Raw genomic sequence first — 22,341 nt, 5'->3', positions numbered from 1 at the left:
GCTGGGGAAGGGAGAACAAACCCCTTCCTAGGGGTGATACGCATATATTTAAATAGGGCAGAGAGATGGAGCCGTGTATATTATGCGATATGTACATATCAACGTTGTACAATTTCTCTCTGGCAGCAGCGGTGGTGATATCTTGGTCATTTGCGCTACGCAAGAATGACCACCACCCCCGTCCAACACAAGAAGGGTGTACATTCCATCTTATCCCCAACCGCGCGGTTCGCCGCCGCTACCCCTCCTGGTCTCCGGGCGCACCACCCAACAACCTCCTCTCACCACCCGTGCACCGCACACGGAAACAAACATCCGTGCCGTACATACTCAACGGCTGCTTCCTTACAATTAACTGCCGACTTTTGCAGTTTCTACGGAACTGCGCAGCTCGAATAGAGCAAATAAAGTTCTGCTGCAATGAAAATCACAACTCGGATTTGCTGAGAGTTGAAATTTTGATTATTGTTAAAATTAAACAAAACATTATTCAGCTAACAAGCATTTATTCTTCTGGTTATAAACTCTGAAAATTCTATGACAAAATCACTCCGCCCGGCTCTACAGCTACAATAAATATTTCAGTAAATTTTTCAAATTGGTATTTAACATTTAGTCTCAATACCCAAAGTTTGATTAATTTTAGTACCATTTTTAAAGTAATAAGAAACACGTACGCCTACTAGTTACAGTTTTTGTTACAAAAAACCTTTGAAATCATATTTACTGGCAATGAGCCCAAACAACGGAATGCAAAATATGAGCTTATTTAAAAATTCCCTAATTTTAATTTAATAATTTCATATTGTCAAAAGTTATTGTCGCTCACTTGATGAGTGAAAAATGATTAACACAAGAAAGTACCAAAAATTAGTTAAAAATATGCAATTATTTCATTTAAATTATTTAACAAAACAGATCTCATATCTTTCGGTATAATAATTGCATTATAAATATTTAATAATTTTAAAATTTAATCAGCAGGGAATTGAGGCTTTTTTACTGAGATTATTAAATGCAATCAATGCTGAATACTGCCTGTAAAATGGTTACATATTATTATAAGAATTAATCTACTCTTTTGGTACGGATGAAAAGTATTGATTACAATTTTAGTATAGCGACAAAAGTAGCATTCATTATAAAGCTACGGCGTTTAATTAAATTTTGGTATTTCGCCAAGAGCGGTGTATGCAAACGAGCGTGAATAATTCAACGATGGCATGCTGATAGAGATATGCATATTCATTTGACAGCTCCGGGGTTGACAGTAATTATTTCAAGCTCGAAATTATTTTTGTGCTAGAGAGAAACTTTAAAAAATGGAAAAAGAAATCAAATAGAGATCGCAAACACTCCTTTATCTACAAAAACTATATTCGATGAGAAAATCATAAAAATTAACAGTCCAGCTGATTGCCTGGATTGAGCACAAGTCAAAAGTACCGATGCCGCTAGTAGTGGCAGGACTTGACATAACTTCATTTGGCAGCTATGATATATTGTAGGATTTAATTGAGACTTTCCAAAGGCATCTAGTTTATAGACATTTTAGGTATCCAAGCTAAGTAAGACTTTAGAATTTTGATATCTATAGAGACAAGTTTGGTAATTATTGTGTGACTCGTAAGAAGTGAAATGCATTCTTCGAATTAGCGCTCCCTTTTCAACGGACTCCCAGGGTTGTCCCTCCAGCTGAGGAGTTCGTCCAGAAGAGTCTCCATGAAGGGGTTCCCTCCAAGGTGGGCCACTTCGTCACGAGCTTCGTTGTCCAATTGAGCCAAAACTTGTCTAGTGTATTCAAAAGAGCCAAACTTGTCCAGCAGGTTGACGCAGTATCTTTTCACTTCGATATCTTTGGTGCGCTGACGAATGATATCTAAAAACGACGGTCAAGGAAAATTTTAAATTTTACAAATGAGCGAATTGACTAAAATTCATCATTATCGACCAACTTCTAAAATTATTATATAAAAGTTTTTTAAAGGTACTTTTTTTAAATATAAAATGAGAACAGAATTTAAATTGGGAAATCATTAAAGAAAAAAATTAAAACTCAAGTATTATAATGGTTGCAAAGTCCACAAATTAGTTAATTAATTTAAAATTAAATTTTGATTTGGCTCAACACTTGATCTAAGGCACAGTTTTGTGGAATTTTTTAGAGTTTGTTTTGGAAGGTTTTTGTTCTAAATTGAAAGGATACGGATCACTTGTCTATCATCAGGGCGGCTATGGATGGCATGAATGATCGGGAAGCTGAATTTGCCCTCGGTCAAGTCCTCGCAGAAACTCTTGTTCTCGGAATACTGAAATTTCTGGATTTTGTAAAATCCTCAAATCCAAATAGCTACTCATACCTCTAGCAAACAAAGGTTTCCATAGTCGTCCCTAATCTGGAAGTACAAACCGATAATTCCAGCCAGCTTAGTAAAATCAGCCTTGCAGTCGCTGAAGAGCTGCATTAGTCGAATGGCCAACATAAATAGACCGCCAGTCTCTGTAATAAATAAAGATTTGATTTTAACTCTTTCAAGCTATTCAATCTTCACTTCTTTTCGTCATCTCTCTGTACTCCTCTTCAGTGGGGCAGGTGTAATTGTCTCGCCAATAAATCTCCATGCCTTGTCCTCGATGCAGTTCCAAAAGTTGCTCCGTGTAAACCGAAGTGGCCTGCAATTGATTTTAATTCATTTCTGTTTTATCTAAAAAGGTTCAATTTGTACCTCTGCATGTCCAAGACTAAGTACTCTCTCCAGGGCTAGGAACAAAACGTAGTTGGCGGCATTGATTGTGCTGGCGACGCCATAAATCGAATGTGCGACCGGAATGCCTCGGCGAAGAATGGAGTTGTCTTGGATGTCGTCGATTCTGCGGAAAATAGAACGTTCTTCAAGTACTTTGACCTGCTGTCGGAAAAGAAACACATACAAGAGGCTCGAGTTGTGCAGCATTTGTACGATGTCGCCGACCACAGCCAATTTCTCGTCTGGGATTTTGAGCCAGTAATTGAAGGCGTGAGCCAATTTGCCTCTGATTTGTTTGCCAGGTACTTGAAGGATGTAGGCGAACGGCTGCAGCAGCTTCTGTGGAACAAAAAATCAATATACGCATAAGAGAGACAGAGATGACTCACGCAGATCAAATATTGGGAAATTTCTGGATGACTAATTATTCGATTGAGATCGCAGGTTAAAAATGTATCAAATAAAGCAAATAAAGGTTATCTTTTTCATTTAAAAAGTAATTTTAGCTGAAAGTAATTATAGTTTTTTCCTGAATTTATTTATTAGGTCACGCCTAAAATTTCCCACTTTGAAGGAAAAAAAGATTTTAATAATTCAAAACTGATTAAATATATACCTTGTCTTGGTCTTTATCGCCGCTCTTGCTGAACGGAATGCCGTTGCCGTTCGGCTGGCAGTCCATTTTCAATCGGCCGATTGCGAGGATCACAGGCAAAACGCGTCGAATCGCGGCGGCCGAATTAATTTCTTCCCGAAGCGAGCGAAAACATCAATAACATGTGATCCGCACACCTGATTCGCTGCGGAGCCGCAATGCGCGAGTGCATGCGACAGGACCCGTAGAGCCATCTCGCGGGCGAATGTTGCACCAAAGAGAGGCAATCGCCAGTCTGGTACTGCAACCACGCGAGCGCCTGTCAAACTCCGGGTAGGCATTACGTCGAACAGGAATTCAAAGCGGGAAGCCTAACTCAAGGAGATTATTAAAATAAATTTAAAGAAATCTAAAATTTGAGAAATTTATCGAAATTATTTGTAAATCGGGAAATATTATTTAATTTGGTAGATTTTAGGTCAGACAAACATGATTGGAACAATATTAGGCATTTAAAATATAAATTTATTCTATAACTTTCAAACTTTATTATAGCATGATTTCCGTTAAAGTTATTTTTTTATATTTTAAATATGTAAACAGATATAAATCTTCTTAATTAATGCCTTAATTTTTATTGCTCTATTCCAAACAATTAATTTATTCTCCATTTATTATTTTAAATAACTTAAATAAATCACTGAAAAAATTGATCCAAAAAGAAAAAAACGTAGATATGAGAAATTAATAATTAACCTGTTGTAAAATTGCCATATAAAAAAAAACTCTTTTTGCCTAGCTAAATAAAACTAAAATAACAACAACAAAAAATGCAAATTATGAAAATAATGTCATTTTATTTAATACTATATTTATTCGATCAAATCCTTATTTGTTTATTATTTATTCATGATTTATTAAGCAACGTGGATTCAAAATAAATACATTATTGGCAAGCTAAAATAGGGGATAGGGATTGACACTTGGAAATTATTTTTGGCAAATATAAGCATTCTCTACAATCAACGTTTGCAATAATATATTTACACAAATAGAGTTGCAATTTAGCCTTGTAATGAGACAGTAACACAGTAATGTAAAAAAATCATGGAATTTATATCACAAATTTGATCACATTTTTTTTTCTTTTAAAATTGGAATCAGAGAATTTATTTTATTTCTTGACGTCATAAGGCCCCATGTGCACGGTTTCGTCCATCAGCTTTTCACAGCCGCCCAGATACGTTTGAGGAATAGTGCATTGGGCCCTGATCGGCCAGTCGCAAACCTCCAGCTGGGCGTTGAAGTGCAAACCGTTGGGACAGTCGAACAGCAGCGCTTTGTCAAAGTCGCATTTGCAGAACTGGGCACACGATCCTGGGGCGTACACGTGGTGTGCCCAGGTACTTACAGAACATCTCGTAAGGACGCAAGGATGGCAAAATCTCTGCAAAGGAGCTATGGTTGTGCTTGGGTCAGCAGGGGTCACTGAAACTGCTGGCGTGGACGCGGCAGGTGTGGCGGATGTGGCAGATGAAGAAATCGGACTACTACTTGGATCCGAGGAGGTTGAAGACCATAGATCAGTGGTGGAGCAATCGCAGGGTGGTGGTGTTGGGCACTCGTCGACGGGAGGGCAGGTTGCCGGCTCACATGTTGGACAAGGTTCTTGAGTAGGACAGCTTGGCCAGCTGGTTGTAGATTCTTCAGTAGTTGTCGGACCCAAAGGATCTTCAGTGGTTGTCGGACCCCAAGGATCTTCAGTGGTGGTTGGAACTTCTGTAGGATAGTCTGTTGTAGTCGGTTCAGTTGTTGTTGGTTCCTCAGTAGTTGTTGGTTCCTCAGTTGTTGTAGGTTCTTCAGTTGTTGTGGGGCCTTCGGTTGTTGATGAATCTACCGCTGTTGTTTGGTCAGTAGGGCCAGGCGATGTGGGAGGTCTGAAGCCTCCACCACCTCCGCCAAAGGTCTCCCACCAGGGAGAGTCTTCTGCACTCTCAGAGCTGCCCCATGGCATCAGCCATGACCATGACCAAGCCTGAGATGAAACCACCAACGCAAGGAAAACGGTGCACAGGAATGTTTCTGCGAATCACAAATTCATGAATTCAATTAGAATTTCTTGCTTTCTTATCCGGAAATTTTACGTCTGCAATTATCTTAATTATATAATATAATGGAGTAGGAGAAGTTCTCACATTTGTTTCCTATGCAAGTTGCTCTGAAAATCTGAGTATGTGGGGGGGGGGGGTTATTTTTCAGAATGATTTAAGGAGCGGGGAGAGACATTTAACATTGTACAAAATTACGAAACCGTAATTAACAGGCAAGTTTTTTTCATTAAATATTTAATTTTTAAAGTTTTGACTTTTATAATTTCTTAAAAATCTGGAAAATAAATGTTAATGTATTAATAAAATAAAATTATTCAGTAAAATTCTACCTTCTACAAGTTTGTGTGTAAATATTTTGTATAGGAGCACAATCTGGTGAACGATTAAATAAAATGTAATTAAATAGAGTACAAATAATTATTTCTCAAAAAATATAATTGAGATGAAATATTGAGTGATAATTTGATAAAATTTTCGTTGAAAAGTCTTAAAGTCCGTGTTCCATGATGGTCTCCGAAAACTAAAAGTTGCTGTCAGCGATTTATGAAACAGGTATTTACGTCAAGTAAAAGTTCGTGAACCATTTGTTAATTTTTACCTCATATATGTGCGCCCAATTATCTTTACACTAATTAACTCTAACCTAAATCCATTATTCGTGCACCTTGGCTGGCGTGTTAAAATTTCTCGAGGAAACTTACTTTTCATATCCGCGCCCTCACGAAGGGAAAACTAATTAGGAGGAACTGAGGGTGTCGGTGGGTAATTACAGCGCACCCTAGCTCACTCTACCTTGCAGGCAAAGTTTTCAACAAGTCTGCGGCGAACTGTCGTGAGGAGGTTAATCGGGTTCCCTATATACCTTCTGCTCGTCAGAAGAAGCTCTCCAAGCAAAACACGGCAAACATAAATCACACTTGATTAGATTAAAATTGCTTCTCAATTGCTATTAATGTTGGCAGCTTTTCCTGACGCTCAAAGGAGCCGAATATTTTATCACACCATCGAAAAGCTATTTCGTTGATAAGTGCGACGCGAATCGCCACACACTTGTGTGAATTCTAACTGCGTGGGAGTTGATACGTGTTAAATAACTTGCCAATTGGCTCCCGAGGAGGAGATCGCGGTCATTGAAAATAAATGGTCCCGTTAATTTCTGGTACAAGAATTATATCTTGTAGATTATTCTCTCAAATTGAAATAATTTGTTGCAAGATTAGTTATTTACTATTGATTAGAAGAATAAAGTTAATAGATTGGTGTTGATTAAATGATATGAACGATATTTTTAATTTAATTAGAATTTATAATTTGATTAAAAGTTTCAGGCGACATAAGTGGCTTGATTAGAATTAATTATTTGCTTTTGTGTAGAATATTATTATACAGAATTTTCGCCAAAGTTATTTTGCTCTAAAAAGCTGTTTAAATATTTAAATGGAAAATAAAAAAGAAAATGATTTGCTAAAGATTATTTTGATGTTACCGAATTTGATTGCCATAAAAATTGCAAATATATATTGAACATTTTTTAAATAACTTAGTTTTGAGAATTGTATTTTGTGAGAATTTTTCTTCTTTTTTTTTAATAAAATAAATATTATTTTGCCTTAAAATAGTGAAATCATCTGCTTCTTTACAATAAAATTCAGTATTTAAAACTAAAACGATTAGTCGGCGGCACCTGTTTTCCCATTTTCACAGAACTCTGTGAGGCAAGAGAAGCAAAAACTAAACTCAACACGTACGTTTCAGTCAATTTCGTTTGTGTGTGCCAAAAAAGAGGATACAATCAATTTGCGCATCGCTCGTCAACCCGACAAAAAGGTGCGGTCTAAAGCCAACTCCCTTTCTCTCGTGCTCTTTTTATGACGTGCCCTAGGATACGATCGGAAGCACAGTGCTTTTTGTCGAGTGGTCCTACACTAAAAAAAGCAAAATAGCCTCGCAAAATTCTTGCTTTTTCCAAAGTGCTTTTCATGGTGAATGCGCATACATTGAAAATAATGCGTTGCAGAAAGAAAAATCCGATGTGTGTGCTTTTTTCTGATCTTAGATTTGGAGTTTAAGCTTATGCGTGGATTAAGATTTAATTTTCCTAGTATGCTCAGTGTCAAACAAAAGTTTATAAAACCAGCAAGAAAATGTTTGTTTTTAATGGTCCCAGCTAATTCTTTAAAAATAAGCCTTGCTTTGATTTAAATGGCCATAATTTTCAAGAGAAAAATTTTAATTTTAATTTAACGATAACTTACGAGTCAAAATTTACAATTTTTTTTAAAAAGAATGCCCAGTGATATACATGATTTACAAGTAAATTAAGGAAAACATTTTTGAAGATTTTTGAAGAAAAAAAACATGAAGAAGTTGACCTCTTTCTTTCTTCATTTTTACTTCATATTGTAAATCGTTGCAATATGAATTTCATACATTTTTTAATTGATAGTTAAAAAAAATTAAAATAATACTTTTAGCCGTAAGATATAAATTATTAGTTTTTGAGCAGTGAAACCAAAATTTAGCTGATTTCCAATTGAAATTAGTATTAAATATTTAAAAAAAAGGAGATTATTCTTTAAAAAATATGTAAAAAATTATGAGAGCTTACAAATATAGTGAATAACGCTACTAAAAAGTAAAATATTTTCAAAGCACTTATAAAATTATAAATTATAACCACGAGTAAAATTTGACGAAGTGAAAGCCATACATATTGTTTGAGATTCTATTATTAATTTATAATTAAAAGCACTGATCTTTTCAGAAAACAAAAATCGAAAAATTTAATATATAAAATCTAGTGGCAAATATTTAAATTTCCAAATTTTATAAATATCAGTTTCTATTAAATTTATTTTACTGTAAATGTGACTTCTGCAGTTGTTATTTCTATGGAACGATAACGTATTTTTTCGGATTTTTTTTGGCATTTTCCTCAATTACTAGCTCTCGTATACCAAATAGACCTTCCTTAAGATCGAGGTATTTTGTGACCGGAAAAAACTCATCTCTAGCTCTCCTTTTATGTCAACGGAGAGGAATTTTGCACGCTGCTCGCAAGCCAATTAGGTGGATGACGGGCGCATTGTGCGTTGTTTGTTGGGCAGATAATGTTCCACTCTTCTTGCAACATCAGCGTTGACGGAGATCATTATCGTGACAGTAAGATAGCTTGCGAACAACGGCTCGCTGTCAATCATCGGCCGTTTCGCACTTTGCGGCGGCCGCACGCGCGATAAGCCGCTCATTTGATTATCACGCTCTTGACTCTAGTGTGCGGTCTAGCGCGGACTTTTCGAGGTGAGAACACAAGAAGCCTATCCTAGTGCGAAATCTATGCTCTCTCTTATCAGCTTAATTGTTCTTCAAAATCCAACCAAAGGTTAACTGCGTGGAATTTGTGCCAATGACGTCTTTTTGTGACACGTACCGTAAATATACTAAGCAAACAAACAATTTGTTCAGATTGAAAATCAGTATATTTCATAGAAACAGAATCAACTGAAAATTGATTTGGAAGCAATTCTAAAAATTAAGATTGATTAACAAAACTTCCTGAGAGATCTTTGTATAATTTATTTAAATTTCAGTTTAATTTATGGATAGAATAGAAAGTAGATTTCAATAATTTTCCAAGTAAATAATACACCAATATTAATGCTAAAATTTCATTTTATTCGCCAATAAATATACCCGTAACAAAAATTTTGAATAATATTTAAAATTATGTTGTCATGACATTATAATTCTTGTACCTTCAAGAGGTTCAGAATTTTTATGGTTAATAATTCATAATTTAATTCATGAGGGCTTCGCAACCTCCCATGTAGGTGCTCTGGACGGAGCACTTGGATGCGGTGGGCCAGTCGCACACCTGCAGTTCGGCGTTGAAGTGGAGTCCGGGGCTGCAGTCGAAAGCTCTAGCTTGGGTATTGACGTCGCACTTGCAGAATCGGGAGCAGTCGCCGGGGTAGGGCAGTTGGATGGAGCTGTCGAAGGTGCCGGCAGGGCTGCACCTGCTGGTGACGCAGGGGTTGGCGCAGTACCTGAAACGGAAATGACACAATCAAATCAAGAGTCATCGGTATGATTTGGATTGAACACAAACAAAAATTAAAATGAAATATAGAAACAAAAACAATATGAAACAGAATCATAGACAAAGATTCTAGCGATGTTTGAGCAACATATTTTAAATTTAAATAAAGAAAGAAAATAAATGCTCATTTTTGTTGCAATTTACAATAATATTTATCTTTAAAAATAATTTTTATATCCCAAAAATGAATATATTTAACTGACGAAGCTTGCTGATCTTTTATTTAAATACAAAAATTTTAATCTAAAGACATTATTGTCATTAAAGTTAAACTTTTATTAAATTTCAATGAAACATTCAATGATCTTTGTTTTTTTATATGTGTGAATAAAAAAAATTAACTCACTCTCCGGGCTTAATGGTGGTTGGTGGAGTAGTAGTAGTGGTGGTGGTGGTGGTGGTAGTAGTAGTCGTGGTTGTGGTGGTCGTGGTAGTTGTGGTGCAGTCGCACGGCGGGCAAGCATTTGTCGTCAAAGTAATGGATTGTCCATCAAACATGGAGTAGCCGCTGGCCACGGCAATGACAAGGGCGAAACACAGATATGCTGAAAATAATTTAATTTATTTTATGGAATAAGTGGACTTTGATTGTTTGCTCAATTTTAAAAGAAAACATGTATGGAGTGAAATAATTAATAATATGCATATCTTATCAAAAGGTACAGTCTTTATTTTACTTGAATCTTGCTTAGGTGCTTGTTTTGCAATTTACAAGTGGTGGATTAAGCAAAATTAATAAAACCGTCAGAATTATTGTTTTAATTTGACGCCATGAATAAAAAATCAATTAGATCGCCACCTTTAAAAGTAGGACAGCGATAATCAGTTAATAACATTGTTTGCGTCAATTAACTATCAACATTAATATGATTATTTGACAACTACTCCATCGATATTAGTACCTCAGATAATATGAAATTTAATCACACTCGCCTTGAATTGTAACTAATTATTGGAGTAGGGAGAATTTGGAACGCAAGTTCACAGATTTTCATACATTATCTCTGAGTTAACTGCAGTGACAACAAACTTTTAGAAAACTTTTTTTCTAGGCGCAAAACATGCTTATTATTAAAATAATTGCTAACTTACCCTTCATTGTTGATGCTCGTACAAAGGGTACTGGCGTCTTGTTAAATCTCAACACCCACCGATTGGTAACTGGACGAAGTCGAGTCTATTATGTCTATGGCTATGAATTTTGCTCTATTTATACATAGTTTTAAGTGGCTAGATTTTGTGCTTTGACCAATTCATCTATGATTGTCCCCACTTGTTTTTAGCTGTGAACATATGCAAAATCACCCAAAATCGCACACTTGTTGTGAGATGTGTTGTTTCGATAAGAGGTGTGAATTTGACAGGTTGATTGACAGGCAGAGATGACAAGAGGAGATCACGCAGTGCGCACGAAAATTTCTGCGCGTTTCGTTTATAATGAAATCTCGCGTCATCAAGCAGCATTCCTTTGCACTTGATTACGAAATACGGAAAACTACACAAAAATTTTCAGTTGCACACTTTTAGTTCAATAAAGCTGAAATTTAAGTTTTTTTAAATTATCATAATTTCTATTTCAAGAAGTAGCTTGAATTTTGAAATGGGTTTTGCCAGAAATGAAGACAAGTAGATTTCTTACTTTAAAATAAATATGTAATAAATTAGTAGAACAACTCACATATTTTATTCAACAAGTTAATACGATATTATAAGTTTCTTTTTGATCTATATATTTGGTGATATAACCTCATCTAGGGTCTGATGCCCTCGCATCCTCCGAGGTAGGTTCCGGAAACGGTGCATTGAGCCTGGTTGGGCCAATCGCAAATCTGGAGGATCTCGTTGAAGTGCAGACCGCCGGGGCAATCGAACTCCTTCGCACCTCCGTACTCGCACTGACAGAACTTGGTGCAGTCACCGGGGAAGGGCACCAGGACAGACAGGTCACAGGCGTTTGGTGTGCACCTGTTGTTCACGCAATCAGGACAGAACCTGGAAAGAAAAATATAAATTTTATAATCGGTTGAAAACATTGAATTTTATAAATCAATCCAAAACGTATTTCAGAGTAAAAGAAAAATTATGTTTAAAAATTTTTACTTTGGTGGGTGGGTTGGTGGCTTAGTGCACGGCGGGGTGGTCGTCACTGCCGGTCTAGTGGTGGTAGCTCTAGTAGTGGTTGTAGGTCTGGGGGTTGTGGTGGTGCAATCACATGGCGGGCAAGTGCTTGGCACAATCGTGAAGTCTCGACCACGATTGGCTTGACCTGGGTGAAGGTACTGCTGGTACTCGGCTCCAGCAAAAGCGAACAGCAGAGCAAAGCTAAAAAAAACGGCTGTGAAAAAAAAATGATAATCATGTCAGTATTTAAAAAAAGATCTTGTAAAAGAGAGGATTTTTAAGACTGATTGATTCGGATAGCTAAAATTGTTAGCTGCAAATAGGTAGTAAATTTTTCTCTCAAATTTTCCCTCAAATCAATTTCTTGGAAAGTCCAAATTTCCCAAAATCAATTACTCGTGAAATAAATTTATTTGACATATTGATTCTCGAAACTGTTAATTAATTTTGCAACTCCCATCTCCATCTTTGAATCAAACGTTCCTCAAGGCGCAATAGAACATAAAAAGCTTTTTGCCCACAACCATCACGCTCACTGAATCCAACTGTGAACGCGTATTTGCTAATATGGAACTGCTTCTATCTCTCCTTTAATTATCCACGCTTGGATGAGCCCTTGCTCGTCCCGTCAAACAGGCAAACTCTTCGCTTCAAGGAACTGTTGGCAATAGTTTAGCAGCGCACAAACTCACCTCCTCTCATCATAGCTAATTGAATTCTCTGGGCACAAAGGGTACTGGCTCTGGAAGATGCCCACCGATTGTGGATCAGCAAACAAAATCTCAACACTGTCCTGAGGCGGTTTTCGACGCAATATATATACCGCAGATATAGCTAATCCGATCAATCACCATTTGTCACAATGCTAATTGATCTGAGCCTAATCCAGGCCCCTCCTCTAAGGATTATCGCCATTAGTCTTCATACAAATTGAAATATCTTTTTTTGATATAAGTGTCTGGGGTAAAAAAACTAAGGTTGTAATTGGCAGTGATCTGTGATAAGCGTGATTGACGTCCGGATGACCATTACTGATCCCAGATTATCACTAATCACATTTTTTAATAAAAATCTGAGGCATATTCAAGTCAAAATTGGCATTAATATTGATTATTAAATACTTTAGGAAATTCCCTAAATAAATTTATGATTTCTACTAAATTTTTGGTTACATGATCTCATTGAATAGATCTATTTTGATAGAAATTCATACATAGACTTAAAGAGGTTACCGACTCATAGTTAATCAAACTGATCGAACATGTCAAAATCTTTTATATCATTTTTTGTACTCCACTAAATAGCAAACTGTCAGTCACATTTTTCTAGATCATGAAGGACTTAGATTATTTCAATTCGCCGACTGTGAAAAAAAAAACAAATATAAAATCATTATTTAGAAAATGGAAATTGTTTGCAATTATTTTATTAAGCCACTTTTGTTACTAAAATTTTACATCTAATTATTGCAGATAAATTGGAGTGGGTGGGTAAATAAAATAAATTTTATCAAAACTTTTTCGCAGCATATTGACTGCTAAATTATATGTTGTTTTTCTTCCTTAGTAAATCAAATTAAAGTATACTGATCTTTAATTTTGTATGATTTATCTTGATATTGGTAGTGGTTGCCCCTCTAATACATCATTTCATTAATCGTTCGTGCAGCTAAATTGTAATATGTACCTCAAAATTTGACGTCAATATGTCCTCGTGAAGATCGAAGCATGAATATTATTATTGTTTTTTTTTTTAAATATAATTTTAAAAGTGATTAATTTAGAAATTGAATTAAAATTTTAAATTCATATGTGATTTATTTAGAAATGATTTTTAATTTGATGGTAAGTCAAACTTCTGAAACTAGTGGCAATAATTTTTTCATATTGTGGAATCTAAATGTGACACAATAGCTGCTCAATTTTTTATTTCATTTTTTTTTTAAAATTTAATCATGGAAATTTTAAAAATTGCACCGCTGCGGTCCACTTTAATTGACTACCTAATGATGGGTTTACCTCGACGGCCGTCTCTTTTGATGTCGGGCGTTTTAGAAGACATCTTTCTTCTCCCTTTTTTCGAATTAAAATTTGCTATTGACCGAGAAGAATAATTAAATTATATTATAATAAAATTTGAATGTACAATATTCTCTATCATAGATGCGTGTTGTTCAACTTTGATTGTGGAAAATGCAAATAAAATTGATATCTTCACATTTTAAACACATAAGGAAAAAAAACATTTCATCGCATCCGTTGGCTAAAAATTATAATTTTTCCTCTCATTAATGTAAAAATGAAAGATTGTGTTAGGTTTAAAAGAAATTCTGATCAATGCCGTAGTGACCGATAGCTTCCCTAATTTTAATTTCCACCTCTTCTTCCTTATCCAGCACTTGCAAAAGGGTGCGATTCTGTTGGGAGTTATTACTGTATGTTATATGTACTATGTCTCAATAAATATATTGATAATAACAACTGACGTTAGATGAAAACTTCATGACGTACACAATAATGAATAAAAGTCAAGGTCTTCCGCGTTAAAATTCAAATCTGACTCTGACATTGATAACTTGAACTTGACAGAGCGTGCCACTATAATCTATACTGGTTGATAGGTAATTGAAATTGACACCCTAGATTGCGATCGACATTTTATATGATCTATTTCCACGAAAAAGGTCGTCAAATTGAATAAAATTAGCTTATTTATATTATGAATTAGACATTATTTTTATTATTGTATACAAACATAAATGACTAAAAATAAATTAATGTATATATTATTTGGTAACCCTGAATATTTATGAAATAAAGTTCCGCATGATTTATCCTTAGGGCGTCAGCATTTCGCACCCACCCTCGTAAGTGCTGGACAGGGTGCATTTTGCGGCACTCGGCCAGTCGCAAAGTTGCAGGATGTCATTGAAGTGGAGTCCTGCGGGGCAGTCGAACGGCGTGGCTCCGTCGAAATCGCATTTGCAGAACTTGGTGCAGTCGCCAGGATAGGGAACATTCGCCCCAAGGGAGCAGGCGTCTGGGGTGCAGCGGTTCATTACGCAAGGTGGGCAGAATCTGCAGGAGAGGGTCAAACTTGCATTATATATTCATACGTCATAAAATTTCTTGTTAATATATTATTTAAGAAAAAAAATTACTTCTAGAAATTCAAAATTTACATTTAAATAAATATCATTTTCATTATTTCTATAGAAGAACAATTGTATTATTTGGGACAAATCATGCCAGGCATAATTTTTGCACAGTTTTGTAAATATTAAATTAATATGAAACAACAAAAATAATTATTTAAAATTATAATTTTATAATTAAAGTCAAAATTTATTTCCTTATTTCATGTTTGTAATTTTTTAATAACCTATTAAAATCATTTATTGAGCTGAATAGAAATGTCATGCTTGATTAATTAATTAAAAATAAATCGATAAATATTTATAATAAGAGAGATTCTCACCCTGGACTGTTTGGTGGATGTGGGCATGGCGTGGTGGTCACACAGGGTGTGGTGGTTGTTGGGCAAGGAGTTGTAGTTGTCGTTGTTGGACACGGAGTTGTCGTTGTTGGGCAAGGAGTTGTGGTTGTAGTGGTTGGACAAGGTGTTGTGGTTGTGCTTGTTACTGTTGGGCAAGGCGTCGTGGTCGTCGTGCAATCGCAAGGTGGACAGGTTACAGGTGTAAAAGTGTAGTCTCTAGCAATTCCGTAGTGGTTGTACTTGGCGCTGACCAAGACTATGAGGTACGAGCTGACAAGCAAAATAGCTGCAAAATTTAAATTCAATAATCAAGTTCAAATCTTTTCCGTTTTAACATACTAACCTACTTTAATAAAAATTAGTTAACATTAAAAAAGCACAGTTTATTTCTTAAAAACTAATGCAAGCTAGCATAATATCCAAAAAATTAAAAAGGATAAAATATTTTAAAAAATTATTGAAAAAAAAATATCAAGAATATTAAAAAATAAAAACAAAACACACCTTTCATTTTTGATAAAATTTCCTGACTCTGTTTAGACTTGCACAAGAGTTTTGGCTTCACACCTAAGCCACAAAATGATATACCAAATCGACAAGTCAAGATCACTTAAGTCAGTCTGATGAACGAGGGTTTATATATACAACCGATCTTGAATTTTGTTTATATCTTATTAAAGTAAAAGCATTAATTTGTACTAAAGGCTTTCCCTCCCTCTCTAGTGTGATTATTATCTACGCTCGAAGCCACTTCAATTACGGCAAGTGGACATGCGAATAACATGCAATTAGTTGATAAGATGTGTGATTGACAATAATACGAGCGGGGAACAATGTAATTGTAAATTGGATTAGCCGCTGTTCGCACTTTTCGCCTTTGATTGCGCCGATACTTGAATTTCAAGGTGACTGGAACACATTTTAAACACAGTTTTTTTTTTAACTTTTTTCTACGTGTAAATTAACCCGCTGAATTTGAAAAGATTTTTTTATTTTTTAATTAACCCTTGAATAGATATTCCAATAATTAATACATTATAACTTAATTATGCTTAATCATTTAAAATTATTGAATATTATCATTATTTTTTCAGCGTCTATTTAAACTTTTACAAATCGTTGAAGAGAAAAATTTAAAAAAAAAATTGACATATATTTATTTATAATGTAACCCAGATAGATAATACACAATTTTGAATTAAAAAAAGTATGTAGAATTTTATTATCTTAGCTTTCAGCCATGATTGTGAAATAATTACTTGTCTCGTACTCGCATAATCAATTTTACCGTCACAGCAATCTTGATTAAACTATTTACTTAATTCCCTTAAAAAAACATTCATTTTTTGCACTCATAATTTTAATCTTCTTTATTTACACTTATAACATAAATTTAATGATGTAATCACTTGTCCTAATATTCCATTGTCGAATGCTGCAAAACTGAGCGCAGATGTTTCCATGTTTGCAAAATTTTAATCTCCTGCCTGCTTTAAAATGACATTGGTTAATATAGTTGATCTAAAACATTTTGCGTGCATGTTGTCAAGATTATTTTCCTTCTCATTTCACTCTTGATATCATTCATTGTCTTCGAGAGTGCGAGCAACACTCGTAAATGCCGTATCGTTAACAAAAATACCCCTCTCCAGGGAACAAGAGAAGCTAAAACCCTGAATGTGTGCATGCCGGAAAATTTTATGGTGGCTCGCTGTAAAAAAAAGCAGTAACAGTTTCCATTCAGTTTTTAATGGGCACTTTTCGCTGCGACGCCATCAAATCTAATGCGACTCTTCTCTCGCTTTCCCTCATGCTTATGTAAATTTTATTTCGGCAAGCTCAGTATTATGATTCAGCGCTTTTTTGGCAATCAAAACCTTAATAGTGTGAGATGAAATTTATAAAAAAAGTCCCCTCGGTTTCATCTTTAATTCGCTCCATTATTCATTTATGTTGAATAATATGCAAATCTTATTGTTAGCGGATCAGTACCGCCATAACTTTAAGAACAAAACTACAATCAAATTACCTTTTGAGGCTTATTTTCCTTTTTTTTTAGATTTTGGAAAAAATGACCCCTTATAAAGAACTTGATGAATTTTGCTAAAAATTTACTTTATTTGGGAAATTTTCAACAACACTTTAAAGCTTCAAAAGTTGAATTTGTAGGGCTTTGTAATGAAAATTTACTAATTAAATAATTTTTATGTCATTTTCATATTTCAATCTTATTATTATGATGACATTAATATTTGTGATTGTAATTTCATTCATAAACTTCCATTGTTTTGAATCGGGCCTCCACCTACGTCAATCACTCCTCGATAATCTCAGCAGATCAACTTAATCTTTGGTTTTACATTCAGTAATTCCATTGACCGGCTTTATGACGTGTATTTGACAACAATTACAATCACCAATCTGTTTTAAACCTCTTAAGCTTCAATTAACGTCATTTTCACTATTACGCACTCGCTTTAAGCCCCTTTTCAATCAAATACTTTTTATTCTGAAGCTCTTTTAGATTGCTCGCTGACTTTTTCTGATTATTTTAGTTAATTTACATTTAGATGTTAATTGATAATTTTATTTGCGTAAGGAAACTTTGACCCATTCACAGAAAAAACAGCCATAATAAAATGAAACAGATATGGAAAAATTCAAAAGAAAGAAAGGTACGCAATTAAAAATGAGTACATTTATGTAACTGGGGTGCCTTTTTTTAGTACCTGTTGATTATTGATGCAATAGAACATGTAATTATCAGCTTTTATAATTTCAAAATTATTATAATTACTGTGTAAATACTTGTTTATTGGCACGTGCATGATAATAAATTAATAATTCATTTTTTATCACAAACAAACACACCGCAAAGGCAAAGCTCATTTAATTTGAATTTTCCTATCGCCAATTTTTATCGATTAATCAGCCATTTGACACAAAAACCTGCTAAAGTGGCACAAGAGCCTCATAATTGGAAACTGCTAATCAAGATTGAAAGACATTTCACACAGTGAGTAAAATATCCGCACGACTTTTATCACCTGCAAGTTTTCGTAATTGAGAGGTGCAAAATGCCCAAGAGAGACGCTGATAATCCATTAGAAATAACACTTAATTGACCTATATTTTTTTCTTTCCGTGCTCGGAGTTCTAAACAGCATTTGGAAGACGGACGTGAATCTTCAATTTGTGGTGAGAGATATGATGGTAAATATTGGGTCACCTCATTAAACGTTGTCTGGTCTCATTACAAGCCTTTTACTTTTATCATAAATGTGCCTTAAAAATTATTATGAACTTATTATTAACAACTAAAATTCTGACTTGGGTATGAAATTCGTACATATCTTTCCCTCATTTCATTTCATTTGAGGTATAAAAAATTCCAATAACAATATAACACGCTTTTTGTACTTTATTTATTTAAAGCTTTATAAATGACTCTCTTCTCATTCCAAATCCTCACAGTTTTTTGTAGTATGCACATTAGTAGGTAATAATATTGTATAATATGATTTCTTCAAAACTTCTTTTAGTTCATCTTACAATTAGTCACCATAATATCACTTTTTGTAAAATATTCAGTAAATGTTTTAATTTAGAACGCTGGATTTATTTAAAAATACAGAGCACTTTAGCAAATATTTGGATATAATGTTTCTGAAAAAAATAAGACAATCAGTTAAATACAATATCCGAGATTAACTTGACACCAATTTCATTCTTTTACACAAATAATTGGATACCCAAGAACGTTGTTATTCTGTGAGCAATATATTTTGAGAGTTCTCCGTTTCATATTATTCTGAAAGTAGGAAAACAAAAAGCTTGCTTTGAGTATTCTTTCTCGCCTTGCCAGCAGGATTTCGCTCAATATTGTTTATCTCCAAATATTTGCAAAGAGAAACTAGTTCCATTTTAGTCTTGACGACAAGAGAAGGATGGAGTGGAAAAGCGTGAGATGCGCAAAATTTTCAGGTCAAGCGTAAAAATTATATTTGTAACTGAGATGAAAATGAGATTTGTTTGAAGCAACTTAATTTCCGTTCTTTATACAATTTTCAATATCTTCCATTTTACGAGCCTCCTCCAGTCATCAAAGGAGAAATTCTTATTAAATTTTTCGTACGTCACTCTCGAATTTGATGACGCCAACGACGAAAAATTTCCCTTTCACAATTAATTATCTTCTCTGGTGGCGACGACCTTCTTTTGTCAAGTGCCTCTTGTTTATCATTTGGAAGAACTGATTGAACCTTGTGCCCGAATCGCAAACATCAAACGCCAGAAATTGTGATTTGTTATGTTGATTGCGATTCATCTAAATTGCGACCGCTTATCACGTGCTGTTTTTGTGCATGCTCAATTGCGCATTGAATTGAGGCTGATAAGCAGACAGCAAAGTAAATTCCGCCGCAACTGAATTCGAGAAATTTGATTGACGTAAAAATTACCATCAATATCGTCAATTAAAGACACGCGCTAACCTTTTCAACAGAAACTTATTAATCTTTAGATAAAATAATTACTTGTAATAAAAAAAACTGGAATTTCCAATATTGAAGATGATAAATATTAATAATAAAAAGAATGAAGAAAAAAAAATTAAAATTTGTATGACTTTTACAGCAATTTTGTGATGTTAAAAACTTGATTTCCCCAAAAATATCTAAACATTGTGTGTGAGTATAAATAGAAACTTAAAGATTTATTCAGAGCTTATAATAGTTGCATGTCGACATGCCGTGCGTCAGTTTATTCAGCAAGCTTGCACATCATGCTTAGGCTGAGCAGGTGCCGACGTAGGTGTTGAGGATGGTGCAGGAGGCCGCGTTGGGCCAGTCGCACACTTGCAGAACACGGTTGAAGTGCAGACCGGCAGGGCACTTGAACTCCACGGCGCCGAGGTGGTCGCACTGGCAGAACCTGGTGCAGTCACCTGGGTACGGCAGGTGGACGGCCTGGTTGCACGCGTTCGGGGTGCAGGCCGCGTTCACGCAGTCCGGACACTTGACCACCGGGGGGTTGGTGTTGCAAGGGGGTGTCGTCACGCACGGAGCAGTCGTGGTCGTGCAGGGAGCAGTCGTGGTCGTGCAGGGAGCAGTCGTAGTTGTGCAGGGAGCAGTTGTGGTCGTGCATGGTGGGGCCACAGTCGGGTTAACTGAAAAATTGAACATTAATTAATTAAAATTGTCAAGTCCCAAATAAATAAAATAAATTTCAAAAATTTTAACTAGCTACGGACTTTTAAGAATATTTCAGACGTTTTCACAAAATAAATTTAGACCATTGTGACTGAAAAAGTTTAAAATTTCAAAATCAATATTTGAAAATATTAAATTTTCTATAAAATTCTATCTAGACGCAGGAAATTGAAATAGAAACTAGCACGAATTATCTTGATTAGAAGATCTAACTAATTTCTTACCTCCGCCGCCGCCTCCTCCTCCACCGCCGCCGCCGCCGCCTCCACCGCCTGATTATTAAAAATCAGTTAAAATAGTTTTCTATTTTGCTATTTTGGTTAGAGAAGGGAGCACTTGGCATCCCAGTTTTATGCACAGGTTTTTAAAGCAAAAAATATAATTTTCATAATTTAATTCTGAAAGTTTTGTGATCTGCGGACACTAATCGTAGTTGCTACAATAAATGTAGCTCTAATTTCACCAATGCAAAGACTAATCATGTTAATTGCATTTGTGATAATTGCGACTTATTGTCTTGTCAAAAATTTTTGAATTAACAAAAATAAATTTACCTCCACCGCCACCACCTCCGCCGCCTCCTCCTCCTCCGCCGCCGCCTGTAAGTTTATGTGAATTAAGCTCAATTTTTATTAAAAATATAATTCAAATTTACCACCGCCTCCTCCTCCTCCTCCTCCTCCTCCACCACCGCCGCCGCCGCCACCGCCTGTAAGATTTCAAATAATTATTAGCCTTCAATATTTTTTTTTTATCAAATGCAAGTGATTCAATTAATTGATTTTTGATAAAAAAAAAAAGCATTTTTATAAATTTTCTTTTAGAGAGAGGTTTTTTTGCTTCTAGATATAATTGCCTTCTGATACAATCAATAAAGACACTTTGCAACTAAAGGCACACATAAAATATTTCCCACTAATTTAGACATTTGAGAATTTGAGAGCAAAAAAATCACGTGTTTATAGAAAAAGCATCAATCGAATAGAAAACCTATTAAATTACTTCACTGTCGCGTTAATAAAAAGTTTCTGTGATTAAACTGAACAGAAGAGTTAAGTATGATCTGATACCAATTACATATAAATCAAAGCAGCCGCACTGCCTATTTGATACTGATAAAAGTGCTTTGAAGTGAGTTTTAATCATTTGTCTTGTTATTCTGTTTTTCAATTGCAAAATTTGATTATTAACCTCCACCGCCGCCTCCGCCGCCTGAAATAAATATTTTGTATGTTCAATTCATACATTCGGCCTTTCAAGACTTCAAACTTACCGCCGCCACCTCCGCCTCCACCACCTCCGCCGCCGCCGCCTCCACCACCACCTATAGAATATTAAAAACATAAGTGAAAGAAAATAAGAGCAGAACTGAATTCTCAATATGCAAAATGATATATAATAATTAGTATTAATATAAAATTATTATTTAATTATTTAATCAACTCTAGTATACATAAATTTTAAATAAAGTACTTGTTAAAAAAATTTGAATCAAAAAATCCGCGCAGAAGGGAGTGTGAGATATCGTATTGATTAAATTCAAAGGAAATGATAATTATTTGAAAGTAAAATTTACAATTTGTTTTAATTTGCCTCACACACTATTTGCTAGTATAGCCGTTTCCAATTCCAGGTCTCATTAAATAGCCTGACAATGAGTGATTTACTTAATGCATATTGAAAATAAAACGCACTTCCTCAAGAGCGGACATTTTTGCGGCTCTTGATTTTAAATATAAATTACAGTACTTTTGATAGATTTTTAAACATACCTCCACCGCCGCCGCCGCCACCGCCGCCGCCTCCACCACCTCCGCCTGCAATAAAAATGATTAATTTTTCTGGAAAATATGAACTTAAGAAAAAAAAATACCGCCTCCTCCGCCTCCACCGCCGCCTCCTCCACCTCCTTGGATTTTTTTAAACATCCATCATTATTTTAATGCCTCTCTAAATAATTATC

The 22,341-nt window shown here is 35.0% G+C and overlaps 6 protein-coding genes across 7 annotated transcripts; all 6 read right to left on the bottom strand.

Annotated features, from left to right (window-relative positions):
• Positions 1–484: 484 nt before the first annotated feature.
• On the bottom strand, positions 485–3,541 carry LOC132205854 (terpene synthase). Its single transcript, XM_059635181.1, has 7 exons — positions 3,364–3,541; positions 2,932–3,086; positions 2,727–2,871; positions 2,553–2,673; positions 2,361–2,500; positions 2,207–2,309; positions 485–1,879 (listed from the first exon to the last, which is right to left on the bottom strand). The coding sequence occupies exons 1-7, from the start codon at positions 3,427–3,429 to the stop codon at positions 1,653–1,655; spliced, it is 957 nt and encodes a 318-aa protein (XP_059491164.1). The 5' UTR covers positions 3,430–3,541; the 3' UTR covers positions 485–1,652.
• A 632-nt stretch (positions 3,542–4,173) lies between these two features.
• On the bottom strand, positions 4,174–6,312 carry LOC132192503 (multiple epidermal growth factor-like domains protein 9). Its single transcript, XM_059612490.1, has 2 exons — positions 6,155–6,312; positions 4,174–5,424 (listed from the first exon to the last, which is right to left on the bottom strand). Exons 1-2 carry the CDS (start codon positions 6,159–6,161, stop codon positions 4,517–4,519), a joined length of 915 nt encoding a protein of 304 aa, XP_059468473.1. The 5' UTR covers positions 6,162–6,312; the 3' UTR covers positions 4,174–4,516.
• Positions 6,313–9,113: 2,801 nt separating this feature from the next.
• Positions 9,114–11,075, bottom strand: LOC132192509 (probable endochitinase). 2 transcript variants are annotated; one of them, XM_059612496.1, is made up of 3 exons: positions 10,352–11,075; positions 9,899–10,097; positions 9,114–9,499 (listed from the first exon to the last, which is right to left on the bottom strand). In XM_059612496.1, exons 1-3 carry the CDS (start codon positions 10,386–10,388, stop codon positions 9,250–9,252), a joined length of 486 nt encoding a protein of 161 aa, XP_059468479.1. In that variant the 5' UTR covers positions 10,389–11,075; the 3' UTR covers positions 9,114–9,249. The 2 variants fall into 2 exon arrangements, with proteins under 2 accessions (XP_059468479.1, XP_059468480.1); XM_059612497.1 differs by having other exon boundaries at positions 10,645–11,075.
• Positions 11,076–11,213: 138 nt separating this feature from the next.
• Positions 11,214–12,509, bottom strand: LOC132192508 (peritrophin-1-like). The gene is made up of 3 exons (XM_059612494.1): positions 12,366–12,509; positions 11,653–11,887; positions 11,214–11,544 (listed from the first exon to the last, which is right to left on the bottom strand). The coding sequence occupies exons 1-3, from the start codon at positions 12,376–12,378 to the stop codon at positions 11,304–11,306; spliced, it is 489 nt and encodes a 162-aa protein (XP_059468477.1). The 5' UTR covers positions 12,379–12,509; the 3' UTR covers positions 11,214–11,303.
• Positions 12,510–14,389: 1,880 nt separating this feature from the next.
• On the bottom strand, positions 14,390–15,825 carry LOC132192507 (integumentary mucin C.1-like). The gene is made up of 3 exons (XM_059612493.1): positions 15,673–15,825; positions 15,151–15,454; positions 14,390–14,750 (listed from the first exon to the last, which is right to left on the bottom strand). Exons 1-3 carry the CDS (start codon positions 15,677–15,679, stop codon positions 14,510–14,512), a joined length of 552 nt encoding a protein of 183 aa, XP_059468476.1. The 5' UTR covers positions 15,680–15,825; the 3' UTR covers positions 14,390–14,509.
• Positions 15,826–19,857: 4,032 nt separating this feature from the next.
• Positions 19,858–22,306, bottom strand: LOC132205823 (small cysteine and glycine repeat-containing protein 2-like). Its single transcript, XM_059635137.1, has 3 exons — positions 22,252–22,306; positions 20,933–20,977; positions 19,858–20,335 (listed from the first exon to the last, which is right to left on the bottom strand). Exons 1-3 carry the CDS (start codon positions 22,304–22,306, stop codon positions 19,956–19,958), a joined length of 480 nt encoding a protein of 159 aa, XP_059491120.1. The 3' UTR covers positions 19,858–19,955.
• Positions 22,307–22,341: the final 35 nt, after the last annotated feature.

This window comes from Neocloeon triangulifer, unplaced genomic scaffold (assembly GCF_031216515.1).
Source record: "Neocloeon triangulifer isolate White Clay Creek 2 clone unplaced genomic scaffold, ASM3121651v1 ptg000003l, whole genome shotgun sequence".
Lineage (NCBI taxonomy): Eukaryota > Metazoa > Arthropoda > Insecta > Ephemeroptera > Baetidae > Neocloeon > Neocloeon triangulifer.
The sequence above is the reverse complement of the archived record's forward strand: the minus strand, read 5'-3'. Positions and strand labels throughout refer to the sequence as shown.

Coding starts and splice junctions, on each gene's coding strand:
- LOC132205854 (XM_059635181.1), bottom strand. CDS start 3,429: ATGGACTGCCAGCCGAACGGCAACGGCATTCCGTTCAGCAAGAGCGGC. Junction 2,674..2,726: donor TTAGTCTTGGACATGCAGAG/GTACAAATTGAA, acceptor AATCAATTGCAG/GCCACTTCGGTTTACACGGA. Junction 1,880..2,206: donor TGATGATAGACAAGTGATCC/GTATCCTTTCAA, acceptor CGTCGTTTTTAG/ATATCATTCGTCAGCGCACC.
- LOC132192509 (XM_059612496.1), bottom strand. CDS start 10,388: ATGTTATTAACTGATTATCGCTGTCCTACTTTTAAAG. Junction 10,098..10,351: donor TCGCTGTCCTACTTTTAAAG/GTGGCGATCTAA, acceptor AATTATTTTCAG/CATATCTGTGTTTCGCCCTT. Junction 9,500..9,898: donor ACCACCATTAAGCCCGGAGA/GTGAGTTAATTT, acceptor TTTCCGTTTCAG/GTACTGCGCCAACCCCTGCG.
- LOC132192508 (XM_059612494.1), bottom strand. Junction 11,545..11,652: donor CCACCAACCCACCCACCAAA/GTAAAAATTTTT, acceptor TTTTCTTTCCAG/GTTCTGTCCTGATTGCGTGA.
- LOC132192507 (XM_059612493.1), bottom strand. Junction 14,751..15,150: donor CATCCACCAAACAGTCCAGG/GTGAGAATCTCT, acceptor CCTCTCCTGCAG/ATTCTGCCCACCTTGCGTAA.
- LOC132205823 (XM_059635137.1), bottom strand. CDS start 22,306: ATGTTTAAAAAAATCCAAGGAGGTGGAGGAGGCGGCGGTGGAGGCGGA. Junction 20,978..22,251: donor CGGTGGAGGCGGAGGAGGCG/GTATTTTTTTTT, acceptor ATAAACTTACAG/GCGGCGGCGGAGGAGGAGGA. Junction 20,336..20,932: donor CGGAGGTGGTGGCGGTGGAG/GTAAATTTATTT, acceptor TCAATTTTTCAG/TTAACCCGACTGTGGCCCCA.